This window comes from Quercus suber, unplaced genomic scaffold, assembly GCF_002906115.3.
Source record: "Quercus suber isolate HL8 unplaced genomic scaffold, Cork oak 2.0 scaffold_281, whole genome shotgun sequence".
Taxonomy (NCBI): domain Eukaryota; kingdom Viridiplantae; phylum Streptophyta; class Magnoliopsida; order Fagales; family Fagaceae; genus Quercus; species Quercus suber.
The window spans coordinates 105,685-133,120 of NW_027069737.1; the positions used below are offsets into that span (position 1 = coordinate 105,685).

A 27,436-nucleotide genomic window follows, 5' to 3' on the forward strand; every position below is an offset into this window, starting at 1 on the left:
TACTAATATGAGACAATAAGTAATTTTCATAATGTAAGTAATAAAAGAATATAATAAAAAAATCCCTTCTTTATTAATTATTTTAATTGAAAACATAGCTCAAAGTTGGAAAAAAAAAAAAAAACAAACAAACAAACAAACTATATGTTAAATGCTCTTTTCATTATTTTACTATATATTTTTGGCTATGTAAGTAATAAAGAATATATTAAACAAAGTTCCCTACTTTATTAATTATATTAATTGAAAAAATAGCTTAAATTGGGGGGGGGGGGGGNGATTTGGCCAGAGTTCTTGTATATTGTCAGCCAAGTCGGGTGGCTCGGGTTTTGGAGAAGGAAATCCATTACTCGACCTGCTGACGTTGGTTCTTGGAGGCAAGAACCACAATTGACTAACTGGAGCATTGGATCAAGCGGCCTATAGGTCGGCATTGGGTAGTTTCATCAATTCGTCTAGTCTCTAGTCAGGTATAGACACCCTTAACTCACAATAACAAAACAAAAAATAATGAAATAAGGCATATTTGGTTTGACAGAAAAAATATTTTTGATTGTAAAACAATGTCAAGTGAAAATATTTTTCAGAAGAGAAAATATTTTAAGTATTTGGTTGCGTTCTTAAAAATTCTATGGAAAATTGGCAATGACCTCCCATTTTGATGAGAATAGATTAAGAAATGCCAACACTGCTAAAGCATTTCATGATTGTCATGGCCATTGTCATATGAACCCTAAGAGACCTTTGACTTACTTGTCTTTTCTAATATTTTAATTTTGATTTTTTGTTAGAAACACCAGGAGGTGTCAGTTGAATTACTAGATACTTTGCACTAAGCATTAATTGTTGTTTACATGTTTAGATAGTCAATCCATTATAGGCATGATGACATAGATATATGGTCACGTCTATGGTTTTCATTTTTTAATATATAGTTATTTACTTGATTGATATTGTTTTTATACTAGATGCGTTTAATGTTTTTGTCCAATGCTTTCAAGAAAGACAAGTACTTTGTAAGGAGTCAAATCTTCTGTCCACTTTTCCTACTCCACTATATACTCTACAAATAAAAACATAACACATGTTCATCTAATTTATTTTTCCCTAAAGTTAGTTTGATATGTGTTTCATAACTTATGCTTTAGTACTTGGATCTGTATTAGGGTTTTTTTGTCATGAAATTGCCCAATGGAGAATTTGTTAGGAGTTTTAGGTGTTGGCTAATTCCAAGACAAATCTTTTTTGTAATTATTGGGTTTTATTTTGTATTGCACAATGGGTAATGAAGGCTAAAGTTGAGCTTCAGTTCATTGTGCATAAAAGTAAGTTTTAATCAAGCAAAGTTCAATCTTGGTTGAGCAATATTGAAATTCCCGGTCATGCGAGATATAGGCAGAAACTCTCGGTAGAGTCTCGATAAAAATCCTATTATGGGAAAATTTGAGATTTGCTTTAAGAGTTAGTTTTGTGCCAAAATATATCCAAAACCCTACTTATATGTAAACGCTTATTAACCCTAATCTCCAAAGAAGCAAAATGGCTACTGGAACCTAAAGAAAAACCCTATATACCTAGATTTGTCTTCCAACCCTATACCTTAAGAGGAGATTTTATCCCCCAAATACAAGATCATCACTTATGTTATTGGAGTGTAGTCTTGAATTCACAGAGCATCAAAATCTTCAAGTCCTTGAAGTAACGAGAGATTGGTTTGGCAACCAACGCGTCTCGACTTACAGCTTTGAATCATTATGAAGACAAAGCCTTATGGAATAAGATTGTACTATATATTAAATGCTTACTTATTTGATTTTTTTTTTATAACATCTATAAAATTATATTAGAATAACACAAGTATGCTGCTAAATTTAAATATAATAAAAGAGATAAAATATAAAATTGTTCCTTTAGTTCTGAATTTTTCGTTCAAATTCAAAATTTACCTGTTTGTATGTTTTTCTTTTTTTCTTTTTTTCTTTTTTTTCTTCTCACTTTCGTTATTTATGCCGTATTTTTAAAATAATATACTTTTTTTTTAATGGTGTGATCTAATGATATGTAAACAAATAACAAAGGTGGTGGTAGACAAAATCCAAATATCTACGGTAATGTTAGGATGTTATATCACATTCACGTTATACCCAAAATGAATAATCAAATTACAATTAGGACGGACTACTTAGTAATCGATTATATAACCAAAATCTACCTATTACATGTTCAATGTGGGATTTAACACATACCATCTAATCCCATCAAAACCACACAGGCTAGAATAAAGCCTTGATCATGCTCTTTCCAACTTTCTTGCTTATTATTAAGAATCCTCTTTGAGTTTCTCCCCCTTTTTTTTCTTTAAGACGAAAGAAAATATTTGAATGGGATCTGCAAATCAATGATTCTCTTAGGATTTAGTTTTAGGCAATAGAAGAATTGTTTGTTTACCCAGAACCTTTAACATATTCTTTTTAAGGCTCCCAACGCATGTTCAATAGTAATTATAGAGTTTTTGCTTACAACAATTAATTAACTACATAGTTTTTTTTTAAGGTATATTTTATTTATTTATATGCATATTTTATTTTTATTTATAAGTTTCCAAATAAATAATTATCAAAATCTTTAAAGACATAAAATTAATGGAATTCCTTTTCAATAAAATAATTTTTTTTTCTCCCAAAATAATAAGGATATGCATGCAAAAGTGTTCTAAATATTTAGGATAAATGTTTAGATTCTAAATTTATGTATGTTGGCAAACCAAGAACAAAAACATGTCTAGATTAGGTGTTAGACATTGCTCAAGTTTGTTCAAGTCAAGATTCAAGAACAGTCAAGTTGCAGAAAGAAGAATTTAGAATTTGTGAAGCTTGACCAATCAAAAGTCGTATTCTGCAGATTTTAAATTAGGCCCAGAGCCCGCGAAAACGTTTAGGGTTTCAGTCCTACACTACCTAGTATAAAAGGAAAAGCCTAAATACGTTTTAGTAGTTCTTGGAAGTCTTGTGAGTTATTCCTGTGAAATTTGTGAGGATTCTGTAAGGATTCTGTAGCCTTCTAACTTAATAAGCATCTATTAGAAGCTAGATTTACTATCAAGAACCGGTGGAGACAAGTTGCTGCATAAAGATCAACTATTAACGGTGATCAAAAAACTTTTGAGTGAGATCTTAAAGTCACAAACGTGGGTGTTTGTATTCAGCAAATTCAGATAAAAGAGTCTGTTGATTCAAAGCTGCACGTGGTCGTATGAGTAAGTACTACAAAAGGTAACTTTAGATACAAAAGGTAACTTTAGATACAAAAGGTAACTTTAGATTTTAGGGAGAAAATTTACTGTAAAACTTTCATTCTATCATAGTGAATTTGTTTGCCTTAAGAATAGATTAGGTTAAATTCTCTCCAGGTTTTTTTATCTTGAAACTATTGGTTTTATTGGTTTTGCTGGGTAATCATATCATTTGTTTCTTTTACTTTTCTGCACTGTGTGATATGATTGTATGTGTTTAACCTAGATCTAAATAATAAATCTAAGTATCAACTTGGTTAATTAATTAGGTTAAACAATCTTAATTTACAAGGGTCTAAACAAACAAACAAAAGAATTCCCATCATGTTCGACTTTGCACACTTGTCAAAATGGACATGTCAAGGGTTTCAAAGTATTCGTACTTCTTAAGTTTAAGACTCATAAATATTTGACTTTGATATCAAAAGATTCAAAAGATTGAATTAATTAATATGATTGCATTTCCTAGGTTGATTAGTTAAGGATTTCTAATATAATTAAGGATGCAAAGCCTACTCACCATGATATATTATTAGAATCTTATTATAAAATATTTAGATTATCAATATAAATTTTTGTGAATATTTTTTCTTGGTTCAAGGATTTCGAGTGAAATCTAGGGTTATTTCCCAGTTTGTAGAAGTTGGCTACAACCCATTCTACAATACCATCCCACATCTATTTGTATTTGATGTAGCATAGTGTGGCTTTGCTACCAATTGATACATACACCTAGAAATAGAATCATTAATGTAGAAGGGTTGTAGTTAGTGTATTATAGATTCTACTTCTACACGTTTATGCTACATCAATTAGCATAAGAGGCACACTACACTGCATCAATTGGTATCAATGAGATGCTACGGCTACGCTACATCAATTGGTAGTAGGGCCACACTACGCTGCATTAGTTGATATCAAAGAAAGGTCAAGTCTTATCATGACAGGGAGAGGAGCACATGGGAGAGAGCATGATGTTGTAGATGACGTGTATGAACACAATGAGTTTGCATGCGATGCCTAACTAGAGGAGCACTTTCAACTGATGGAGGAGAAATTTGATGTACTTTCAGAGCAATTCGCCACCTTAACGGTTGGAAATCAGCCTCAAAACCGTTGTCCACATCTATGCATTATGGAGGAGGATTTTGCCATTTAAGATGTGAGTGAACACATCAAAAGAGTTTCATTTGTTGATTTGGATTCACCACAATCTACGATGAGAACTCCAACGATGATGAAGATATGTTGGGGAAGTCCTTTGTGTAACCAAGGAACCATACAAAAGGGTTATGTATACCAAGTGTACATATAGGCTTACAACCCTTTAAATGAAAATCAAGTGTTTAGTTGAGTTTCATAAAATATTTGATAGTTTTTCTTTTCATTACCAAGCAGCCTAAAGTTCTAGTAGAACTAAGTTTGTAGAAGAGTTGTAGTTATCATGTGTTAGTCTAGCTTGACATGATGGATAATGAGTGCAACAACAACCATTTCGATGACTTAAATCACACCGATGAGACTCTTTCGAGATTCAAATTATAAATGTTCCAACTTGAAATCTACTAAGGGTTATAAGAGATCCAAGCGGCCTCTGCTAGACTCACTCAAAACCTAATCAAGATCATATTGACAATAGGACTCACAACAACAACAAAGCTCTCGGTCACCCTATTACTCCACCCAAATGGAGAACAAATAAATTAAGGCTCCAGCAATGAAGATACGGAGAAATTTGCAGAGATGACTAGATGGTATGAACATGATGATAACAAATATGACATGATGGATAATGAGCGCAACAACAACCATTTCGATGACTTAAATCACACCAATGAGACTCTTTCGAGATTCAAATTATAAATGTTCCAACTTGAAATCTAGTAAGGGTTATAAGAGATCCAAGCGGCCTCTGCTAGACTCATTCAAAACCTAATCAAGATCATATTGACAATAGGACTCACAACAACAACAAAGCTCTTGGTCACCCTATTACTCCACCCTAATGGAGAACAAATAAAAGGCTCCAGCAATGAAGATACGGAGAAATTTGCAGAGATGACTAGATGGTATGAACATGACAACAAATATGAACATACTAATAGATTTGGACATTATGATAGACACAACAGTTACAGAAGATAGTAGAACTGAAGAAATAGTGCTGAAGGCAAATATAGGGAAGAGATACAGGAATGATGAATAATATGGCTATTCTAGACATGAGCAAGAGAAAGCAAATCAAAGGGATTTTCACATCAAAGTTGAGTTAATTGCTTAGTCTCAATGACCATCTCCAGATTCAAATTTCTTAATTAATTCGCAGAAGCAACAGATCCTTTAATTACATGAGTCCTTGATGCAGGAGACGAAAGAAGATTATTATTTAATATTATTTATGTTTGCAAGTCAATCATATTTTTATGTTTTAGGTCCTATTAGTTTATTGGACTATTAGTATTTTAATTTAGAAGCAATGTTATTTTTGTAATAAGGCAATTAGGATTTCCTAGCCAATTAGAACTAGGGTTTAGCAATCCTTTATAAGTAACATATGGTACTCCTTGAGGAGATAGTCGATATTTTGATTAATGAAAAAAAAAAATGGTCGTTTGGACTTTCTTTGTTCTTGTGCTAATTCCAGGTCTACCCTATATGCTGACTCCTAGTAGTTTTTTTGCTTGGTGCTGACTCCAAGCTAGGCCTAGGTGTTGACTCCTTGGTCTTATCTTTTATTTTTCCATTATTTTAGTTTTGTTTTGGTTGTCCTGCGTTAGTCCCCCTAATGAAAGGTGAGTGAAGCTAGTTGATCGGTGGGAACGACCACTATTTTAAAATTCAGACCAGACCAACTGGTTGAATTAGGAATCAGATTCGGTACGGGAGAAACCAGTCAAACCCGGTGAAAACTGATCAAGAACAGGGAAAAATTGGAAACCGTCCCTTTTTCTTTGACCATTCCAGTTTTTAAAACCATGAGAACAACAGCAGTAGTATTGAGTAAAACAATGTAAAGCTCAACTTCACACATGGCACAATATAAAGTAATTGCTTGAGCCTCAATTTCCACCAAAAGTACAAGTATAGTTGAGAATTAGAGCACTATAACCAGACGTAGCAATTGGGGATGAAACATCTGATAATTTAGCAACAGTCCAAACTACAAACCAAAGACAATGGTATTATTAGTGAATGTAGAGAAAATATCCAAGGGAGCAAGAATCGAACTTAAGGAATACATTTGGACGACATTAGAGTGGACAAGGAAGATACCAAAGCATTTGAAGTAGAAGCAGTTGCTGAATTTGGTGGTTGATGTCATTTAAATCAAATTTAGTGGTGAGCCCAAAACCTACAGGTTCCAATATCACATGGTTGCAAGGAATTTATGCCATTGAATTTCATTTTGGTAGAAAGTCTTGATTCTGTCCCCAAGTTCTTTGTTGATTACCAATGCCAATCAAGAAAAAGAATGAGAATTTAAGGTATTGGCAAATTTGATGGTTATTAATCCTTATTTGGTGAATTAAAACAATGTAAAGCTCAACTTCACACATGGCACAATATAAAGTAATTGCTTGAGCCTCAATTTCCACCAAAAGTACAAGTATAGTTGAGAATTAGAGCACTATAACCAGACGTAGCAATTGGGGATGAAACATCTGATAATTTAGCAACAGTCCAAACTACAAACCAAAGACAATGGTATTATTAGTGAATGTAGAGAAAATATCCAAGGGAGCAAGAATCGAACTTAAGGAATACATTTGGACGACATTAGAGTGGACAAGGAAGATACCAAAGCATTTGAAGTAGAAGCAGTTGCTGAATTTGGTGGTTGATGTCATTTAAATCAAATTTAGTGGTGAGCCCAAAACCTACAGGTTCCAATATCACATGGTTGCAAGGAATTTATGCCATTGAATTTCATTTTGGTAGAAAGTCTTGATTCTGTCCCCAAGTTCTTTGTTGATTACCAATGCCAATCAAGAAAAAGAATGAGAATTTAAGGTATTGGCAAATTTGATGGTTATTAATCCTTATTTGGTGAATGTTGTGAATAGCCTAAAAATTAAAGCAATGGAATTTTGAATCATTCATCTATTAGCCCACATGCTACAAGTTTGGTAAGAATTTCAACAAATTGCAATACTCAACTTATTTGTTTCGCTAAACTAGAATTTTGAGTTTCACGTGGAAGGGACTGAATTAGGACACGTGACTATATATATTTTGAGAGAGCTCAAGAAATGGAAGCCAAGGGTTAAAAACATGGGAAAACAACACATTCCTCCTGTGTTTGGTGGATTAAAAACTCAAGAATGTTTGATTATCATTTGGGAAAGTCAAGCTAATTAATGTGATTTTATGTCCTATGTTGACTGGTCTAAGACTTCTACTGTGTTGACTTGTCTAGGACCAATTATTTCAAGGGTTCTAGAAGTTGGCTACAGCTCACTCCTCTCTACCGACTTTCATCACGTATGAAATAATTGACCATATCACTCCAAATCATTCGAAGCCACGTTGTTTTCTTGACATAGTATTGCCCATGGAACATGATTATAAAAAGAAAGAAATTTGCACACAAATATCCCAGCCAATGCTTTCTTTTCATTAGCAAGTCACACATACACTCGGTTGGTCTTAATTTCTTAAACTCATTATGACCTCACTCTCTATTACTCTTAAATTGAGAGGAGTTACCATTTGAACTAAAACTCATTGAGAAAATATAACAGCCAATATGTAGTAGGTGTCCAAAAGAGTTAAGCAATTCGTAGATCCTATATTTTATGGAGAAATAGTCATCAAATCTCTAGGAAGCACAAGAGAGGCACCAAAGGGTGCCAGATTTAGGTTGCAAGATTCTAACTATTAACAACATTCAAGGGTGCTACTACAGCCCCATATAGCGATCCTCAGAGTTCAAAAAGAGTTAAGTATTGATGTTTACTTAACCAAGTCCTGCTACAAGGTGTTTAACTTCAAGCCTACTTGTCAAATAAAGTCAGAATAAATCCCATTAGTTCTTTCACTCACACAAGTTGGGGGGTAAATCAAACCATACCACACTCCCAAAAACTTTAATTTTTAATGCAAAGCAACTTAGGTCCCCAAAGATTTAGATGGGGACAATTCATCACATGATATCTTGAGTTCTTGACTCATCTTAAACTATAGATCGAATGGGCACGTGCCCGCAAACACCTTAAATACTTACATATTGCAGCTCTCATTTCTATTTTTTTCATTTGATCTTTTCGTCACCTAGAAACTACCAACTCGGAGAGAAGTGAGAGAAATAAGTACTTGATGGACTGCTTGCCTGATGTATATATCTAGTTAGCTACTCACGTACAATGAGCATGTGGCCAGATTTTAAATACCAGAACACACTCACACACACACACACACAAAAGATACACAAGCTACAGTAGGCCCATACAAATCTGACAAGTGGGGTTGTACATATTTGGTTTGGGGTGAGTCGAAATGGTCATTTTCTAGTGAAATTCTACATCATAACAAGTAAAAAAAAAATTGAAAAACAATAGTCCCCATACAATATCCTTCACAAAGTACCAACAAGTGTCAAACATAACAAAAAGCCTCATTACATCTTGTCCACCACTAAGTACTATAAAACCAACAACTTATCAAAAAAAGAAAAGTAGAAAAAAGTACTATAAAACCTCAGTGTGGTTGAAATTTCAAAGGAACACATTTTTCTTGGAAAAAACTTATGTCGAATAGGAAAGGCCAACATTACCAGTTTGACCAGGAAAGACCAATGGCAAAGGTGGCTCCCAAGTTCCAAAATCAAACTGTCTATCTATACCTATTTCTAACGAAAGTATAACAAACCCTAATTGACGGGGAATAGGCTATGATTAGAGAACTCAAAGAGGCACTTGAAGAAATTCAGCAACGATGAAAAGAGGCACAAAATCAGAAAAGGAAAATAAAGAAGAAAGAGGGGAGAGACCAAAGCCACTAAGAACTTATATAGTTCTGAAAATTTCAAGGTACTCAAAGAGATGAATGTATACAAAAGAGTAAGATATCAGAAGGGAAATCACTAAAGTTGTTTCCCCTCATACTTTACTATGTACCGAATTCAAAAGAAATAAGCAAATCCGAAAAGGTTTCATATATGTAAAATCTAATCAAAAAATTAGATTAGATTAGATTAGATTCGATTCAGACACAAACACAAACACTGCTGAACTAAAAGAGCAATATCATACTATGAAACAAACACTGAAAGACCAAGTTCCTCGTACACTAAACCTACTCTAATTTCCTAGACCTACAGTGTGTTTTTGCTGAATTCCCAGACCTTTTTGTCGCCACCTCACGCAAACAGTTCTTAATGCACAAAAATCTTAAATTACGCGCTACGAAACATTATAAAAAAAAAGGATTGTAATATATGATTATATAATTTATTTAGGTGATGAAAGAAACACATACTCAGTGCTTGAAAACTCATAGAGCCTGCCTTTCTGCGAAAAGATGATCACAGCAACTTCAGCATCACAAAGAACTGAGAGCTCGTAGGCCTTCTTTAGCAACCCATTTCGACGCTTTGAGAAAGTGACTTGCCGGCTCGTCGCGTTCTCGATTCGCTTCATCTGAATCTTCCCTCTCACCATGATGTTCTAAATGATCAAAAAAATGGTAAAAAACTGCTTCATTTTAATTTGACTCAACCATAATTGCTATTTGGAGAAGAAAACAAATGAAAGATCAACATGAAATAAGTTAAAATCTCACCAAGTTTGAGTGGAAAATCCCAGAAATGCTTATATGCTTCAGCTCAAGAAATACACAGGTTTGTTGAAATTCACAAAGAAAACTAGCTAACTAACAACCCAGATGCTCAAAGAAAATTTTAGAACTCCATAACATGGAAAGTTCCAAAATTTGATGAAATTTTTTGTTGAAAACAAAAACCCAGAAAGATTTAGAGCGAAAAGAGGGCAAATTTTCAAAGAATGAGCTGGAAACACAGAGACCCAGTGAGAGTTTAGGAGAAGAAAACACAGTTATATCAACAACATATGTGGAGGTGGCAACAAAAATGGAAAATTTTTCAGAAACCCTAGAAGGATTCTAACTTCTGAGAGTAGCAACAAAGAGGATCTATGGATGCATCAATCTCTTTAGACACAGACCACAGAACCCGTTTCCTTATTCATTAATCTTTTGTCTCTCTCTCTCTCTTTTCTAAGTTCTTCTCTTTACCCCCACAAAAACAAAGATAAAGCATAAAACCCCAAAAGAGAAAGAATATAAAACTAAAGTGTTTTGCCAAAAATGTTTCAACATGGACAAATAAAAATAGACATATTCTGGTCTCTCACTCCTATCTTGTTTTGGTAAAATTAAGAAAAAGTTGAGCAAAGATTAAAGAAGCCAAAGAATTAAGGAAAATATCTATATGTATATAAATATCATATGTACACCTGTAGGTAAAGAAAGCTTTTTACCTAAAGCGAAATGTCAACATCATCGTACAAACGTGCTTGGCCAGCCAATAGAAAAGTGACACCTCAATAGCTGTGGTGATGACCATTACCAATGGGAATCAAACAGTGTCACGTGCTCACGTTGTACGGCGGGCAGCTTATTATAGCCTTAATAATTGTTTTTTTTTTTTTGTATTTTAATTAATTAATTTCTAGGTGTTCCTACTTGGGAAGTATAAAATGTTAATATTTTACTTATTTTTTATATAGTTGGTGGCGGGAAAGGTGAAGTGCGTTTTAGGAGGAGAGATTTTGATTGGTTCAAAATAATGGGTCTGAATTCTAATTGGTGAAGTGTGTCATAGGTTAGAGTTTTCTTTTCTTTGCCATTTAGGTACATTGGCCCAGGTTTCTTTCCTATGATTTGGGGTTTTATTTATATTTTAATTTTAATTTGTAGGCTAGTAGTGATGGGGACCATTTTGACTTAGGTTTCATATACCCTCTTTGCATAGTTTCCACTTGCATAGCCTCATCAATTCACATTTGCTCAAGTAGTATTTGCAGGTCAATTTGTACATGTTGGTCATAATGACAGCTACGGTATAGCTAAAAGTAAAATTGAATTTGCCTCTAGTTCTCGGTTTTTGACCAGTTTTAGTCGGTATTAATCAGTTTTTGGTATTTTTATCGAATTAGACTGGTACTTAGTTCCCAATTGAACTTGTTGGATTGATCGGTCTGATCCTATTTTTAAAAACATGTGTTTGAGCAACAATTTGAACAATAAATTCATGTATTTTATATAGACATGATTTGTTTTGGTACAATATAGATCCACGTGAATAGATTGTATTCTATTCAACTATCTAATTTAGATAAAATTTAAATTCGATGTCACAATTATTAATTATTTCAAGTTAGTCCCCCACTTTTTTTTTATTAGATAGTCCCTCAACTATTAGTTGTCTTAATTTAATTCTTCAATTTTTAAAATTAAGTAATTTCATTACAGAAACTCTTTTTCCTCAAATTTAACAAAATTAATAAATACATCAAATGGGATATCTTTTTTAAACATTTTTATAAAAAGTATAAAAATTTTCAAAATCAAGTAAATTTAACTATTAAATTTATTAAATTATAATTATAACAAATGTAAACATAATAATAATAATAATAATTGTGGGGGATAAGGGCATTAGGCCCAAGTTGATGGGCCGAACACCCAGGAGAGGACTGTTTCACATCCGAAGAGAAAGATGCGGAGAATGCAGGGCCCAGAGTGAAGTGGGATCCTCCTGTGGAGAATCATCTCTGTCCGAAGAGGATATCTCCAGTCCGAGGAGGACCTCACCTGTCCGAGGAAGATGTCTTACTTTGATGTGATATTGGAGACTAAAGGAGTAGAGGAAAAGTCTAATTGATTGTCCGAGGACTTCACCTGATCAAGATAAGCTCATAACATACCCAGGAACGATAAGGATGGGGAAATATCTGAGGGAAAGGCTGCTGCCACCGTATTCAATGCACTGCAACAGCTTTTCTGGCCGCATTTATGTGGAGAAGACCTCTGAACAGTGCTCCATAACCTACCGCCACTCACAGAGATGAATGGAAATATCTGAGGGAAAGGCTGCTGCCACCGTATTCAATGCACTGCAACAGCTTTTCTGGCCGCATTTATGTGGAGAAGACCTCTGAACAGTGCTCCATAACCTACCGCCACTCACAGAGATGAATAGAAGCTGCCTGACGGGACAGGTACTTAAGCAAATTCATGGATGGGGAGCACGTGGACGGTAGAGATGAGGATGAGAATGGCTATATAATAGAGAGAGAGGGTTTGTTACAAACCATGGAATGTATGGAAAACTAAGAAAGAAATAAAAGAAGAGTGAGAATCCTTTGTTGTGAATCCCTTGTCAACTCTAGTTCTTCAACCCATACTCTACAAATTAATTGTCTTTGGGTTTACATAAAGAAAGTGTACCCTACAATAATAATAATAATAATAATAATAATAATAAAATCAAGTCAATTTAGGGCCTGGTTGGTAAGAGATTTTTTGTTTTTGTTTTCAAAAACATTATGAAAACAATTTTTTAAAAATTGAAATTAAAACTAGTTTTCAAATAATAATTTTTACATTAAATATGTTTGGCTCCCACTTTTAAGAATAATTTTCAAAATACTGAAAAATAAAAGAAAATAAATTTTTTGAGACCATTTCTATTTTTGAGATTTTTTTAAAAAAAATTACAAAAAGTAAAATGTAAAATCTGTGGATTACTTTTTTTGTGAATAATGATAAGATATTAGAGTTTATGTATCTTTTTTTTTTTTTAATAATGATAAGTTTCAAATTTGAAGTGTTAAATTTTTTTTTTGTGATAAACATAAGCTCCTTAGTTTAAGAGATAGAAGAATTTGGACAAATTCATGGGATCCACTATTTTTAATTTATTTACAACTATATCATTAAAAACATTTTCCACATCTTGAAAACATCTTTTCAATCGTTTTCAAAATCTTGTACTCAACAAGGAAAATAGGATACAGTTTTCTGAAAAATTGTATTTAGAGAACATTAGTCAAACAATAAATTCAAATGTGGTACCCATCCTTTTATGAATTGTAAAACTAAAAAAAAAACTATATTTGAATACTCTTACCAAACAACTCCTTAACTATTTTTTATTTTTTTTAAAATAAAACAAAAGGAGAACCCAGTGACAAAATTAACTTAATTTTGAAAGTTGAAAGGCTAAATTGACACCATTAATGTTACACTCCAACTCATCATTGGCATAATACCTCCCTTGTTAGGAATGACAAATTGCTTCATCCCTAAAGGTTTTAAAATGTCTCATACCAATTATAGTCCAAGGCATTCCTAATGAAAAGTTATAGGATCACAACCAATTCTATACCCAATTTCACAATTATTTGATGTGGCTAATTGTGAGCAGTAGAATAAAAGTGATGGGTCAAACTGAAAGTGATAGACAGTCATTTATAATTTGCCACATAGAATAGTTGTGAAAATGGGTGTGGAATCGGTTGTGGTTCTAGAATAACTCATCCCTTATAAATCAAAAAACCTTCCCCTACCTAGGTGATGTAGGACTCAGCCATTATTTAGTTCTCTATCACCTCACCCCACACTCAAGAGGTCTTTTAGCCTTTTAGATCCCCCACAATCCATCCCCCTTAAGGGCCAGGCATTCTTGTATAGGACCTACCCACCATCTCGCTGCATTGGAGTTCGCTCTAATACCATTTTATCATGCCCCAACTCCAAACTGGCAAGATATTGTCCACTTTTTCCACATAGGCTGCACAATTTTGTTCTTTCTCACATAACACACAATACTTTTGGCTTCATGGCTTGAATCTACATTTGAAAATTGACAAATAAACTCTACTCCTGCTATAGTTGGTTTTATTTGCACTTAACCCCTGAGTTCATTAGTATAAGTCCAATATAACTCTCAACAATCTATGGAACTTGTAACACGTACATTTTGACATTACGTTCCAAACAAATTCAAAAGAAAAAATTTCTTAAGAGGGTAGATTATGGAGACCCAAAAGGCCAAAAGATTTTTAAGTGGGGTGGGGTGAAGGCAAACCAAATCTTGACTGAGTCTTACATAGCCTAGGTGGGGGGGAAAGTCATGCACTTTATAAGGAAAGCCTTGGACTCTAATTTGTATGAGGCCTTTTAAAACCTTGATGAATGATGTTATGTGTCATTCCCAAAGAGGACAATATCATGTCAACAATGAGTTGGAACGTGACATAATGGCATAAGAGCGAACCCATATAGTAAGGGAGGAAAAATCCAACATGACCCATAAACACAACATGTAATGAAATTAGTAGGTTATGGGTTGAAATTTAATAGTTTCGTGCCATATTCAGGTTGACACAAATGACCCATTTAATAAACGTGTCGAGTTCATATCCAACTCATGGAACCTGTTTAACCTGTCTGACCCGTTTTACTAAATATCACTTTACCAATATATCCTTCAAAACCCTAAGTATATAAATTTATTTTCTTTCCTAGTTTCATTCTCCCAACCCCATAGTCATTTCTCACTCTCAAACCCTAATCTCACATTATTTTCTTAGGCACCGCCACCCTTCTATCACTATAGTGCCAAGCGGTCGTTGTCCTCATCCTTCATTTCTCTCTATCACTTGAAAACCTAGTCACCAGTCCTTTACGTTCATCTTTGAACTCTCTGCCACCATCGCATCAACACCATTGTCCTTTATTTTTACTTTTATCTTTATCTATTTTCTTTTAATTGATTGTTGGGATCTAACATTAGCTGCTGTATTTTATTTTATTTGTCATATTGTGATTGATTATTTGTGATATTGAGATATGATTTAGCTTTGAATAATTATTATTTGTGATGCAATTGCTCTGATTGTTTTAAGTTTTATATTTAAAAATATATTTGTTTGATTTTTCATAATTAAGATCAAATGAATTAATGTTTAATTTTTTTTTTCACTTTGATAAAATCTAATAAACAGGTCGACATGATTGACCTATTTAATAAATATGTCATGTTAAGGTTGAAGAATCTTAACTCGTTTAATAAACATGTTGGGTTAATATTGACCCATATAGTCAAATAGTCATGAGTTAACACAATCCGAACCTGACATGCAAACGCAAACACGAATTGCCATCCCTACCTTACGGGACAAGATGATGGGTAGGTCCCACATGAGGACGTGTACCCCTTAAGGGAGGTGGATTGTGGGGACCTAAAAAACCAAAAGACCACAAAAGTAGGGTGAGGTAGAACCCAATCCTAGCTTAATCTTACATCGTCTAGATAATGGGAGGTTTTGTGCTTTATAAGAAACTAGCTTGTAACCCCATGCATATGCATGGATACTGATGTGCATGAAATATATACGATAAAGTACTCACATATCTACATATTTGGCCTTACTTTTATGTTATTTTGTGACTGATTATATAATATCTTTGTGTTGCAGGTAACAAGGGCTTTACGTGCAAAGGGCTTTACATGCAAAGTGGGGCTAGGCCAATTGAATCAAGCCAATTTACATCCAGCCAGGCATGAATATTAAATTTAAGTCCAATTGGAGTAAGGAATCAAAGGAAATTTGCACCAAATCCAAGTCCAATTCGGATTAGGATTCCAGCCTGCACATCAGTTAGTATTTTTGGCATAACTTTCGGCTCAGATGTCCAATCGAAATGATTCAAGTTGGGCTGGAAATTTAACTTAAAGGGCTACAACTTTGTAGTTTACCAGAAGCCCTAATTCTGACGTTAAGTGGGCCTAAATAGTCGGTTAAGTAAAGCCTAAAAGTCTGAGATTTTCTCCAAACGGGAATTCAACTTATAATAGGATTCATTAACCTATTTAAAGGCTTTTTAGGGCAAAACTAATAGAGGCGAGTGCGAGGGCTGAGATGCAAAACAGAAAATTGGAGCAAGAGGCAGTGCCGCATGTGGCTTCTCTGTAACTTTTCTCCATGATAGCATTGTAACTATTTCTTTCTCTATTTTATTTGTCTAGTTTAATGTTTAGTATTTTATTCTTTTGTTTTATTTCAATTACCATGAGTAGCTAAATTTATAATTAGGGTTGAGGATGAAACCTTGTTAAGGATTATCAATAATATTTATGTGATTTGATTTTCCCACAATAGTTGTTCTTTAATGATTTAAATTGTTCTTGCTTCATATCAATTGACTAAGATGAGATTCTAGATATAAGTTCAATCATGTTTTTCTCATGATTTAGGATTTGTCTTAATTAATTGAATGCTTGGTTTATTAATTCTTGATTATAAAATTGGATATCATTTGTGATTTGTCTGTCAATGGATACAAGTTATGATTTGATTTTTAGAATTGGATATATCTTGTGATTTGTTTGGCTACGGATACAATTGATGATTTGGTTTTATACTTAAGAAGCAAAGAAGAACATGCCTTTGATTTTTAAAATAAGGATTTTAATGAGAATATTTTCCATGATAGCAAGATTGATTTCTAGATTATCATGTAGTAAGGTGGGAAAAATTAATGATCATAAATATATGCTGATATGACTTGCAAGGCGGATTCCAAAACCTTAATTCCTTTCCCTTGATTGTTTACATCTTTTTATTGTTTTATATCTCTTGCTTAGTTTAACTATTTGCTTAATTTTATTATTTGCTTAGTTTATTTAATTTCAAAACAACCAATTTTTATTAAACTATATTAGGATTAATTTGGTTAAAATTTAATTAATTTTCCTACGTTCATTCAAGTCCCTGTGGGTTCGACCTCGTTCTTATCAAACTATACTTCGGTACGGTTCGTACACTTGCAAGTACTTTAAAATTTCACAACAGATACACTTAAAGATATACAATAAATTGCATAATATAATTCCTATATATATAATTTAAATGCTATCGATAATCATTTTTATATTTTGTTAACTCTTTAAAAAAAATTTGTAAGGATATTATTAGGTATAAAATGTAAATTGTCCATTTAAAAAAAAAAATTATTGTGAAGCACTTTTTTTTTTTTTTTTACAATTCATTTATTCTAGACTCTTTGGTTTTTGTACTTAATAACTCATTTGGATGAATATTTATGATATGGTCCCACATTTGATTCAAAAATTAAGAAATAAAACTCTTTAAGAATAAATAATTTAGAACACATGGCACAAAATTGAAACTCTAATTTGGAATTCTAATTTGAGTTTTTCTCAGCTTCACTTATTATTATCTATATAGATTCATTGAATTCTAATTAATCAGAGGCATTTCAAAAATCTTGAGACACAAGGCTATGTGTCATCCTCAAATAGGATAATAGCATGTCAATGATGATTTGAGGCATGACAATTAATGACTGAGAGATTATACAAAACTTTATCCTATAAATAGATGGCTAACTTAATAATTTAACCTTTTAAATAACAATTACATATATAAGATGTTGGGTTATAGATTGACCCTGATTAATTAATTCAATTACCCAAGTTGATTAATTATATCAAATTACATGCAAATCAAATTAGGGCACAAACAAATATCCAATTTAAATTAAAGTGCAGTAGAAATTAAATTTGATATGATGATTTGTTCACGCATGGGAAAAACATTTGCAGGCAAAAACCCCACACTGTGTGAATTTAAGGCCTCCACTCCCAAAAAAATCCACTAATCAATAAACAAACGGTTAGAAATATAAGGAATCTTACCCTCTAACTTATCCCAAAATACCAAACTACGGTTAAACCCTTACCCATATCCCCAATTAGACTTGTTCTTGTAGAGACTTCTCATTATACGAATCCCAATACATGATTAACAATACATGATTATTTTTGGTGATGCAGAGTTCTTCAATCCACGCTTGTAGATCTAGAAGCAACTTGGTACATAACTCAAAGGCACACAAGAAGTTGCAGCAAATCTTGTAAAGTTTGTATCTCAATATGTGCCTATGTGTCTATGATGATAGTTATAAAATATAGCTTTTATATCCTCTAGAAATCAAGTACACAAAACCTTAGGTAAGCCTTATCATCATGGGCCAAAAACAGATCTGGAATTTCAAAATCCACGAAGCTTGATATATTGAGAGGTATTGAGATTCATTAAATCTTGATAGATCCAAGGTGTCAAATTAGGTATCAAGACTACCTATTCCAACTTTTCTTGTATTGCTTCTTAAGTAATCTTCATATTTTCAATAATATCACTTGTTTATAAGTAAAGTGCGTTTTGTCATAATATATGTCAATTATTTAAAAATGTAACCCTAATATAAGAAATGTTGTGTTATATGATCCCACCCTCAACTCTAGCTAAAAAAAGTAAAAAGTGTTCTCCATCAGCTTTTCATTTTCCATGTACCTGAAAGCCTGCTCACCTAGCTTACATATGTACATTTGGATTAATTTTTTTCTTATTTATTGAAGGTGGATAAAAGTACAATTCTACTTATTAAAAAAATATGAAACCTTTAAAAAGCTTTAAATAAGTTATTAAAAAAAAAATGAGAGAGAAAAGCTAATTCAAACATACACATGGTGGCAATGCAATTTAGACGAATATTCTTCTTGCTTGATCTTTGAACTTATACATTGTAAAAGAAACACAGTGAACATAATTTTACTCCTTTTTTTTATAACATCAGTAAAATAATTTGTTAGTTTTTAGACCCCTAAAAACACAATTTGTTTAACCTAATTTAATAGCCAAGTTGTTACTTAGGTCAATTATGTAGATCTAGGATAAATCTTCATCACACATATCATGTAGCTGAAAATATAAATAACACAATATATGATGGCCTAGGAAAAGCAATAAAGTAATCCAATTTCAAGATAAAGACCTGGAGGGAACTATCCCAAGAGAACAATCCACTATATCAAATAGAAGTTTATAGTCAAGAATATGAATTTGTAGTAAACTTAACTAAGATTATCAAACCTAATTTTGAACCCCTCAGACTTCTTTGTTGTGGATCTACTCCAACATGAACCTCTAGTTCATGCATTTGATCTTCGGTACGCTTGATAGCTAAAGCTTGGGCTGCAATTTATTCCACTGGTACTAGCAATTTGAGAGTGATCTATAGTAGATGGTTAAGAGAGTAGAAGATACAAAAACCTTTCAGATCTTAAAAGAGTAGCTCTCCAAGACTTAAAAACGTCCTTTAGGGTTTTCCTTATATACGAAGTAAGTTTGGACTGAAACCTCAAACGTTTAATGCGTTGTTGGATTGAATTAAAATTCTGCAGCTCACGGTTCGATTGATCGAATCTTTCTCTCGATCAGTCGAGCTAGTTAGCTTTTCACTATTGCTTTTTGCAGCTTATTATACGTTCTTGAATTTTGACTTGTAGCACTTTAAGCAATATCTAAAACACTTTATAGACACTAAGATCTATTCCTAGACAAGTTTATGTACTTGGTTTGCCAACACATAAGGGTGTTTACCAAACCGCATAAACCACAAAAACCGCACCAAAACCACCCACAAAATGGCATAACCGCACCGCACCGCAAGTAATAGTGTACTGCACTACACCGCAATTAATAGTGTACTGCACCACATGGTGCAATGGGGTTTGTAGTTTTATAAGAAAACCGCACTACACCGCATCCTCTCTATATATTAATATATTTAATTATTTTTAATATTAAATATATTATTAATAGTTTAATAACCCTAATTTTCAAAAAATAAAATAAAAATGTTTGATAACCCTAGTAAGTGTTGATTAGGAAGCCAGCCCAAAATTATTATTAAAAAAAAAAAAATTAGCTCAATAATTTAAAACTTGATCCATGATAAAGGGAAAAATTAGTTTTGGGCTAGGTAGGAAAAGCCCAAAATTTGAAAAATATACCAACTTCAAACCATTCAAACTGCATCTTATACACCACACTGCATATGTGACCACAAAAATGAGGTACAGTTCGGTTATGATTCTGGCTAAACTTTAAACCGCACCGCACATGTAACTGAAAAAATAAGATGCGATGCAGTTATGGTTTTAGCTAAACCACACCGCAAAGTGCATTACTAAAAATGGCCCAAAACCGCACCGCATCGAACTGCGAACACCCCTACAGCAACACATAAAGTATTTAGAACCTAACACAAATCATAAACCCCATAAACTATCGTTATTTAACTTGGCATCTTCTTAAATCAATCTCATTTATTTTAATTTTGTAAACAAAGAGATTGTTTTACCAAATATTTCATTTATTATTATTATTGAGATTGAATTAAAAGCTAATCAATCCGAACAAAAGAAACATAATACATGCGAAGTTAATCTATCCAAATCAAGCAATAACAAATCATCATCAGAAGGAATATCATGTCACAAAATCCTGTTTCTATCTAACTCCCCCTCTAGCTAATTAAAGAATCAGCACATTTAGTGGCCTCTATGTAGGTCCTTGCAATCATTGACAATGGAAGCAAATTCACCAAGGGATTCAAATGTGTACTAAAATATAAACCACTGCTTTTGTCCAACTCTATTTCTATAGCCTCTAGATCATGTAGGTGGGATTAATAAGGGTGTGCATGGTTTGGTCGATACAGTTTTTTCCCAAATTTATTACCGAACCAATAGAGATCAGTTTTCTCATAATTGGAACCGATGCATACCGCCTAGCGTTGACTTTCTGACCTATAGCAATGCGGTTTTTTATGGTTGGTTTAATCGGTTTGATCAGTTCAAAATATTTATTAAAAAAAACTTAGAGCTTTCAAGCCAAATTATAAATATTATTCTCAATATAAATATAAAATAAAAGCTAATTATATAGATAAAATGTTAATATCAATTCATTATATTATTCACAATATTAATATAAAAGCTAATTATATATCAAAATGCTAAATAGTGACCGATGGTTATTATGGATTATCTCAAAAATCAAAATGCTGAAAAATACCCCAAAATAAAATGTTAGCACTTAGCAGTTAGTAGATGGTAGAGTAGAGTGTAGACTATAACAATCTCAAAAAAGAAGTGGGCTTGGATAGTTCACAGTTGGACTTAGACTTAGAGAGAGAGAGATAGAATCTTAAGAACTTTAAGGTGAGAGGAGAGAGATGGAGTTATCGGTGGCCCGCAAATTGGGAGGAGTGGCTAGCGGCAGTGAGGTGGAGACTGGTGAGGCGATGAGTCCGTGACAATGAGAGCTAGCCAAGAGGTGAGAGAGAGAGATCGAGAGATTTAGGGTAGGGGTGAGAGAAAAGAATGAATTTATACTTGGGATGGGTGAGAAAACCTAGCATAAAAATCACGTCCTTTGATGGGTTTTTTTTTTTTTTTTTTTTACTTAGTGAAACGATGCCATTTTGTTTAAAAATAAAAAAGAAAAAGAAAAGCTAACTAAAACAATGTCGTATAAGTCAATTTAAATATATATATTTTTTTTTTTTTTTTTTTTACTTAGTGAAACGATGCCATTTTGTTTAAAAATAAAAAAGAAAAAGAAAAGCTAACTAAAACAATGTCGTATAAGTCAATTTAAATATATATATATATATATATATTACATACATATATTGATTGATTCGGCTCCATCTCGGTTTTGAACTTGAGTTTTGATTGCTACATCGCACCAGCATTGGAATGGGCTTTGCCTTTTGTTCACTGGCATTGGCATAATCGGTCAACTCCATCTTGGTTGTGAACTTGAGTTCCAACTGCTGCATTGCATCGGCATTGGATTGGGCTTTGCCTTCCGTTTGCTGGAATTGGCTTAATCGGTTAGCTTCATCTGTGGTTTGGTATCATTGGCGCTGGTCAATTGGATCGACCAGGGTCCAGTTGTGCACACCCCTAGGTGGGAACAAAGAATCAGCCCATCTCTTTTAAATCCCAAAGCTCAGCAACCATGGTGGTGGTGTGTCCTATGGCTCTAGAATAGCCCTTGAGCCAATTACCTTGGACCTTGGTCATCTCTAATTAAACCCCCATTGCTTATGGTTTAACATTGGACCGGACCAGCAAGTCCAACCAATTGAATTAGGAACCAACTACTAGTCTGGTCTCAAAAAACCCCAATAACTGGTTAAATAACCGACCAAAACTGGTCAATAACCATGCCACTGCTACCCTTTCCCACCTAACTTACCTGTTACAAGAGGTTTTTTTTATATGTTTTTTCCACCTTAGTTTAAACCATCTCTGATCACTTTCCTTTTTTTTTTTTCTTTTTTTTTTTTCCTTTAAAAAAAAATTGTGCCAAGGTAGTTGGACAAAATGAAAGATATGTTTGGATACCACTTATTTTGCTAAAAACTAAAAACTGAAAACACTGTAACAAAATAATTTTTAAATATGTGAATAATACTGTAAGATCCAGTTAAAAAAAATTTTTTTGGAATAAAGTACTTGTGGGTCCGTGCACGGGACCCACTAAAAAAAAAAAAAAAAAAAAGCCCAAAACGTATACGCTGCCTTTTTCATCAGTAAGTATAGTGAATTCCATGATTAATATTATTCCCACCCCTGAAGAACTAAAAGTACTCTTTTCTTGGCAACCAATCAAGTGGCCTTAGGAGAAGGCCTTTAATCCCGTGTGAACATTTTCATCCAAAAAAAAATCACGTGTGAACACAGACGCAAGAAACGATAGCATGTGGTGGACCAATCAAGAAGAGTAATAGGAAATCAATACCTTATAAAAATAGCAAAATAAAGGATAGTAGAATCTTTCTCTGCATCCAAAACTTTTTAGATAATTGATAGGGATCAGCTTTTTTTTTTTTCTTTTTTTTTTTTCCTTTCAAATTTTATATATAACTTTCCAAAATTTTATTTTATTTTTTTTTTCATTTTTTCAAATGCATTATATTGTAACTTTGTTTGTTATCTTTCTTAAGAAGAACTAGAGTTTAAATCCTCCTACCCATTATTATAGCTATTGAATATTAGTATAAAATTATAACCATTGTAATACAATTCAAATAAACATCTAAATACTATTGTGCACATTTGGCACAATGGTCACTCTACAAGTATAAATACTTGTGGGGTGTGAGGGGTAAAAGGCGAAGTTCAAGTTTCTAGGAGGGAAACTCACACACGTATACACTTAAATCAGGCCAAAATATAATTTCTATTTTGTATCAAAAAAAAAATCTAAATTTACATATTAATGGATAACAATACACCCCGAAGTGCCAAACATTTAAAATTTGTACACTAAACTGCAATAATTCTACAATCAGTACTATAGTGTAAGATTAGTGAGTTCACCTTCTGTTAGTTTATATAATAATAAACAATAGGGTGACCAATGTAAATTAATATCAAATTATCAATTATGATGTTGATTGCAGAATTTTATGGTTTAGAATATATACAGTTGCAGGTGTCGCCATAATTTATTGTGAATAGCTGCATTTAACTCATGCACGCGCACACACATATATATGTATGTATGTATATGTATATGTACATATGAGGTTTTTGAAATTTGCATATTAAGTTCTCTTTGGCATGAAGCTTTGATTTTGATCAACAACCACAATTATTCTTAGTGAAACAAATATAACGTTAGGACAAGGATATTAAAAATTTCAAAGTAAGTAAATACCTCTAGGATTCCTTTCTCAAAAAAACAAAAAAGTACCTCTAAGATTCTAACTCTTCAGCTGGAGAGAAAAATGCCCTCAAATGCACTTTTTTCTTGGACTCGTCGACTGGAATGCCCCACTCTAAAAAATCAATCCACGTAACATTAGATTAGCTTGCAACTTAACAAAATACATGCTAACTACAGCACATCCAAATATGACTAGCACAGCAGATAAATTGGAATCCACCAGAGAGAGACCTATATAAAGGCTTTGTAAAACTTAACAGACAATAAAATATATTTTAAAATAACTCTTAATTAATAACTAACCATAATATGAATCAAATTTAACCTAAAAAAATATTAAAAATACCTAAAAATAAGGAAATAAATAATCTAAACCTAAAATAACGAATCTAACATAAAAATACTAAAATTAAATAATTACAAAAATTAAAAAGCAAACTTTGTCTTACATCATGCATTGCGTGCTTGGGCAGGAGCCTTAATAGACAAATCAATTCACACGGAATAAATGCCTTTGTTTCAGTGAATGGACCACCACGAAGGATGGAACAAGTGCATGAACAACTGTTTTCTCCGAAAAACCTTTTATAAGGGTCAAATACCATGCTACTCGACTACTCGACATTATAAAGACATCTTCTTTCGTCATCGAAAAACATGAAGGATTTTATTGGTTCAACTTAACTTCTAGGGTTGGTTTTGAAATTCATAAAGCAATTTAAGAATAAAATATTCAATAATAAGGGAATATCAAGGAATAAAAAATTTCTAATTAAATAGATTATAACATTGTTTAAGAGAAATATAAGAAGGAAAGAAATGAAGTCATTTTATAACAATATTACCATTATGTATCTCTTTAAATAAATATTATATATATATATATATATATATATTATATATAATATTTTTTATTTAGAAATATAAGAAGGAAAGAAATGAAGTCATTTTATAACAATATTACCATTATGTATCTCTTTAAATAAATATTATATATATATATATATATATATATTATATATAATATTTTTTATTAGTTCAAAATATCTTTAAAAATATTATTTCACACCCTGATCACAGATTAATCTAGTCCAAAACCAAACAAAAACATACATCAAAGCATCCTAAAACTTGTTGAGGTACAAAATTTCACAAGAAAACCCATTCCATGAAAAATAAAAAAGGCCCAATTCATGCAACAAGAAGAATCAACATCAAGGCCCTATGTATGTTCAGATTTCCAACAAAAAAGACCATTAAAAAGTCCAGCAAAATCCAGTGAAAAAACTGGGCCAGGATACCCAGAGGTTCGGGATTCTCGGGACGTGCAGCACAGCTAAAGTGGGATTGAGACAGCTTAAAAGGAGTACCACAAAATACAAGAAAGGAAGAACAGATATGTCCTTCTCAGGCACCTAGTGGTGCAACAAAGAATCAGAAAGCTTGGAAAGTGACAATTCATGAACAAAATGCTAGTACCTTGGGAACCCAGAATAAAGAACTATAAGATGAAGTGGTTGGGAAAACCTTCAACCCAGCAGGAATGGATTATGCTCACTTGGAAAAAATGACAGCAATGACAGCTAAAAAGCTAAGTCTAAGAGGTAAAAAGCCTTGAAAGAAGAGAGGGTAAATGTTAGCTCTCCAAAATGGAAAGTCAATAAGTGGCTTTTAGGAAAACAGGACTAAAAGAGGAAAACTATGAGAAACGGAGAAAGAATCAGCAGTCAAAATAGCTGGCATAGCAGAGGCTTTGGTACCCAGGGAGCTAAAGGGAGGGAATCAGTGGTACCCCGAACCCTAAAATGACACTATAAAAGGGGAAGGCAGCCAACATTGAAGGGGGTATTCAACAATAGTGAAATCATAATAGAATCATTGAAAAAACTCTATCAAAATTCAAAGAAAGTAGGGAAATATCTCTCAGTATCCCAAAAACAACCACTAGTACATACTTAGATTCAAAAGGATTCAAACTTTGCAAGTCTTAGAAGCTTAGATAGCCATCTAAGTCAGTAATTTTTGAGTTTATTTGGACCTTGTATCACATCTTAGTGAGCATATTGTAATCCACAATTAAGAAAAATAATGAAATATCTCATACTGATTGGAGGATCCTCAACAGTTATTTTGTGTGTTTCTTCATTACATTGTTTTCCTTTGCTGCTTTCTTGCTGTTCAATACATATATTCTTGTTTGCTAGTTTTCCTTTTTCTCAACCAAAAGCTGAGTCTTTTTACCGGGGTCCTCACTTCAACTTGGGCCTTGGACACACTTAGCCTCCAAAGAAACATATGTCAAAACATGCACACATTAGATATCAATTTCTTCCACAAAAATCATTTTCACGTAACTATCTTGGAAGACAATGCCCAAGTAAAGCTACTTGGACTTGAGTTCCAAACCTCACAAGTCTTGTGCAAAAGCACGAAGTCTGTGAGATTTGGGGCCAGGATCCTCATGATTGAATCATTCTCATGAAATTCATTTACGTATATGTATTCGTATTAAAATGTATATCCTAATCTAAGAAACTAACAATTATTTGAAAATTTGTGTATTGTATAGTGTTTTTTATGTAAGACCAATAAAGGTAAAGGGAAATGACAAAACTATATTGCATAATAAGCATGGAGAAAGATCATATAGTTCAGAGAATCAGCATTCTGGGCTCTTACAGGCCTAATACGCCCCGAGATCCCACGAAAGTACGCCTAGGGTGCCAAGTGAAGAAACTCTTTTAAATATTTATATAATAAAAGATAAGCCTTAAATATTCTATTTCAATCTCTTTCTTATTGTGAATATTATGAATACTTATTTTACTTATTTTGTAAGCATAAATGGTCATTTTATGACACTAAAACACTTATAATAGCATTTTATTGCTCAAGAGGAATTGCATTTTTACCTTGAGGAGATTTATGTGACTTGCGCACAACTTGATTCGTAATCAGCCTCCATTTAGCTATGGTGAACCAAGCCCAGTCTACCAAAACTACAATTATTTAGTCCAGGATCCTTAGGCTGGTGTGTTGAAGAAAAAGGCACTCCCACAAAACTTTTAGTTATAAAGTTAGTGATTTAAGGAAAAAAAAATTAGTAAAGTCAGAATGTTCAAGCTTTTTATTGTTTAAGTAGATACTTAATGTATTATTTATGCATGAATGAGTGTGTTAATAAATTACTAGTGAATTGAGTTTTGTCAATTAGTTCAAAACATTTTTATAAAAACAATGACAAATACATAAAAATAAAAATGTTATACAAATTTAACAAAATAAAATGGTTACACTATTGAAAATAGATAATGACAATTGATAATGAACTATTACGTAACAATTTCAAAATATGAAAATATTTAGAAAGAAATTATAAAATTTCATGTATTTGTATATATATATTTTTTTTCTTATCAATAGCTCAATATATTTAAGTTCTTTTTTTATTAAATTTTATTTACTTTAAGTTTCTTAATGACCCATCTGAAATAAATTCCTAGAT

General features: G+C 32.8%; 1 protein-coding gene across 1 annotated transcript; it reads right to left on the reverse strand.

Moving 5' to 3' along the window:
* Positions 1-2,102: 2,102 nt before the first annotated feature.
* LOC111990677 (MADS-box protein AGL42) lies at positions 2,103-10,721 on the reverse strand. The gene is made up of 3 exons (XM_024022497.2): positions 10,073-10,721; positions 9,770-9,957; positions 2,103-2,388 (listed from the first exon to the last, which is right to left on the reverse strand). The coding sequence occupies exons 2-3, from the start codon at positions 9,949-9,951 to the stop codon at positions 2,274-2,276; spliced, it is 297 nt and encodes a 98-aa protein (XP_023878265.2). The 5' UTR covers positions 9,952-9,957; positions 10,073-10,721; the 3' UTR covers positions 2,103-2,273.
* Positions 10,722-27,436: the final 16,715 nt, after the last annotated feature.

Excerpts from the sequence above, each read along its gene's own strand:
- LOC111990677 (XM_024022497.2), bottom strand. The coding sequence starts at position 9,951 with ATGGTGAGAGGGAAGATTCAGATGAAGCGAATCGAGAACGCGACGAGC. Across the intron at positions 2,389-9,769 it reads TATGAGTTTTCAAGCACTGA|ATCCCATTCAAATATTTTCT; the intron begins GTATGTGTTTCT and ends ATTGATTTGCAG.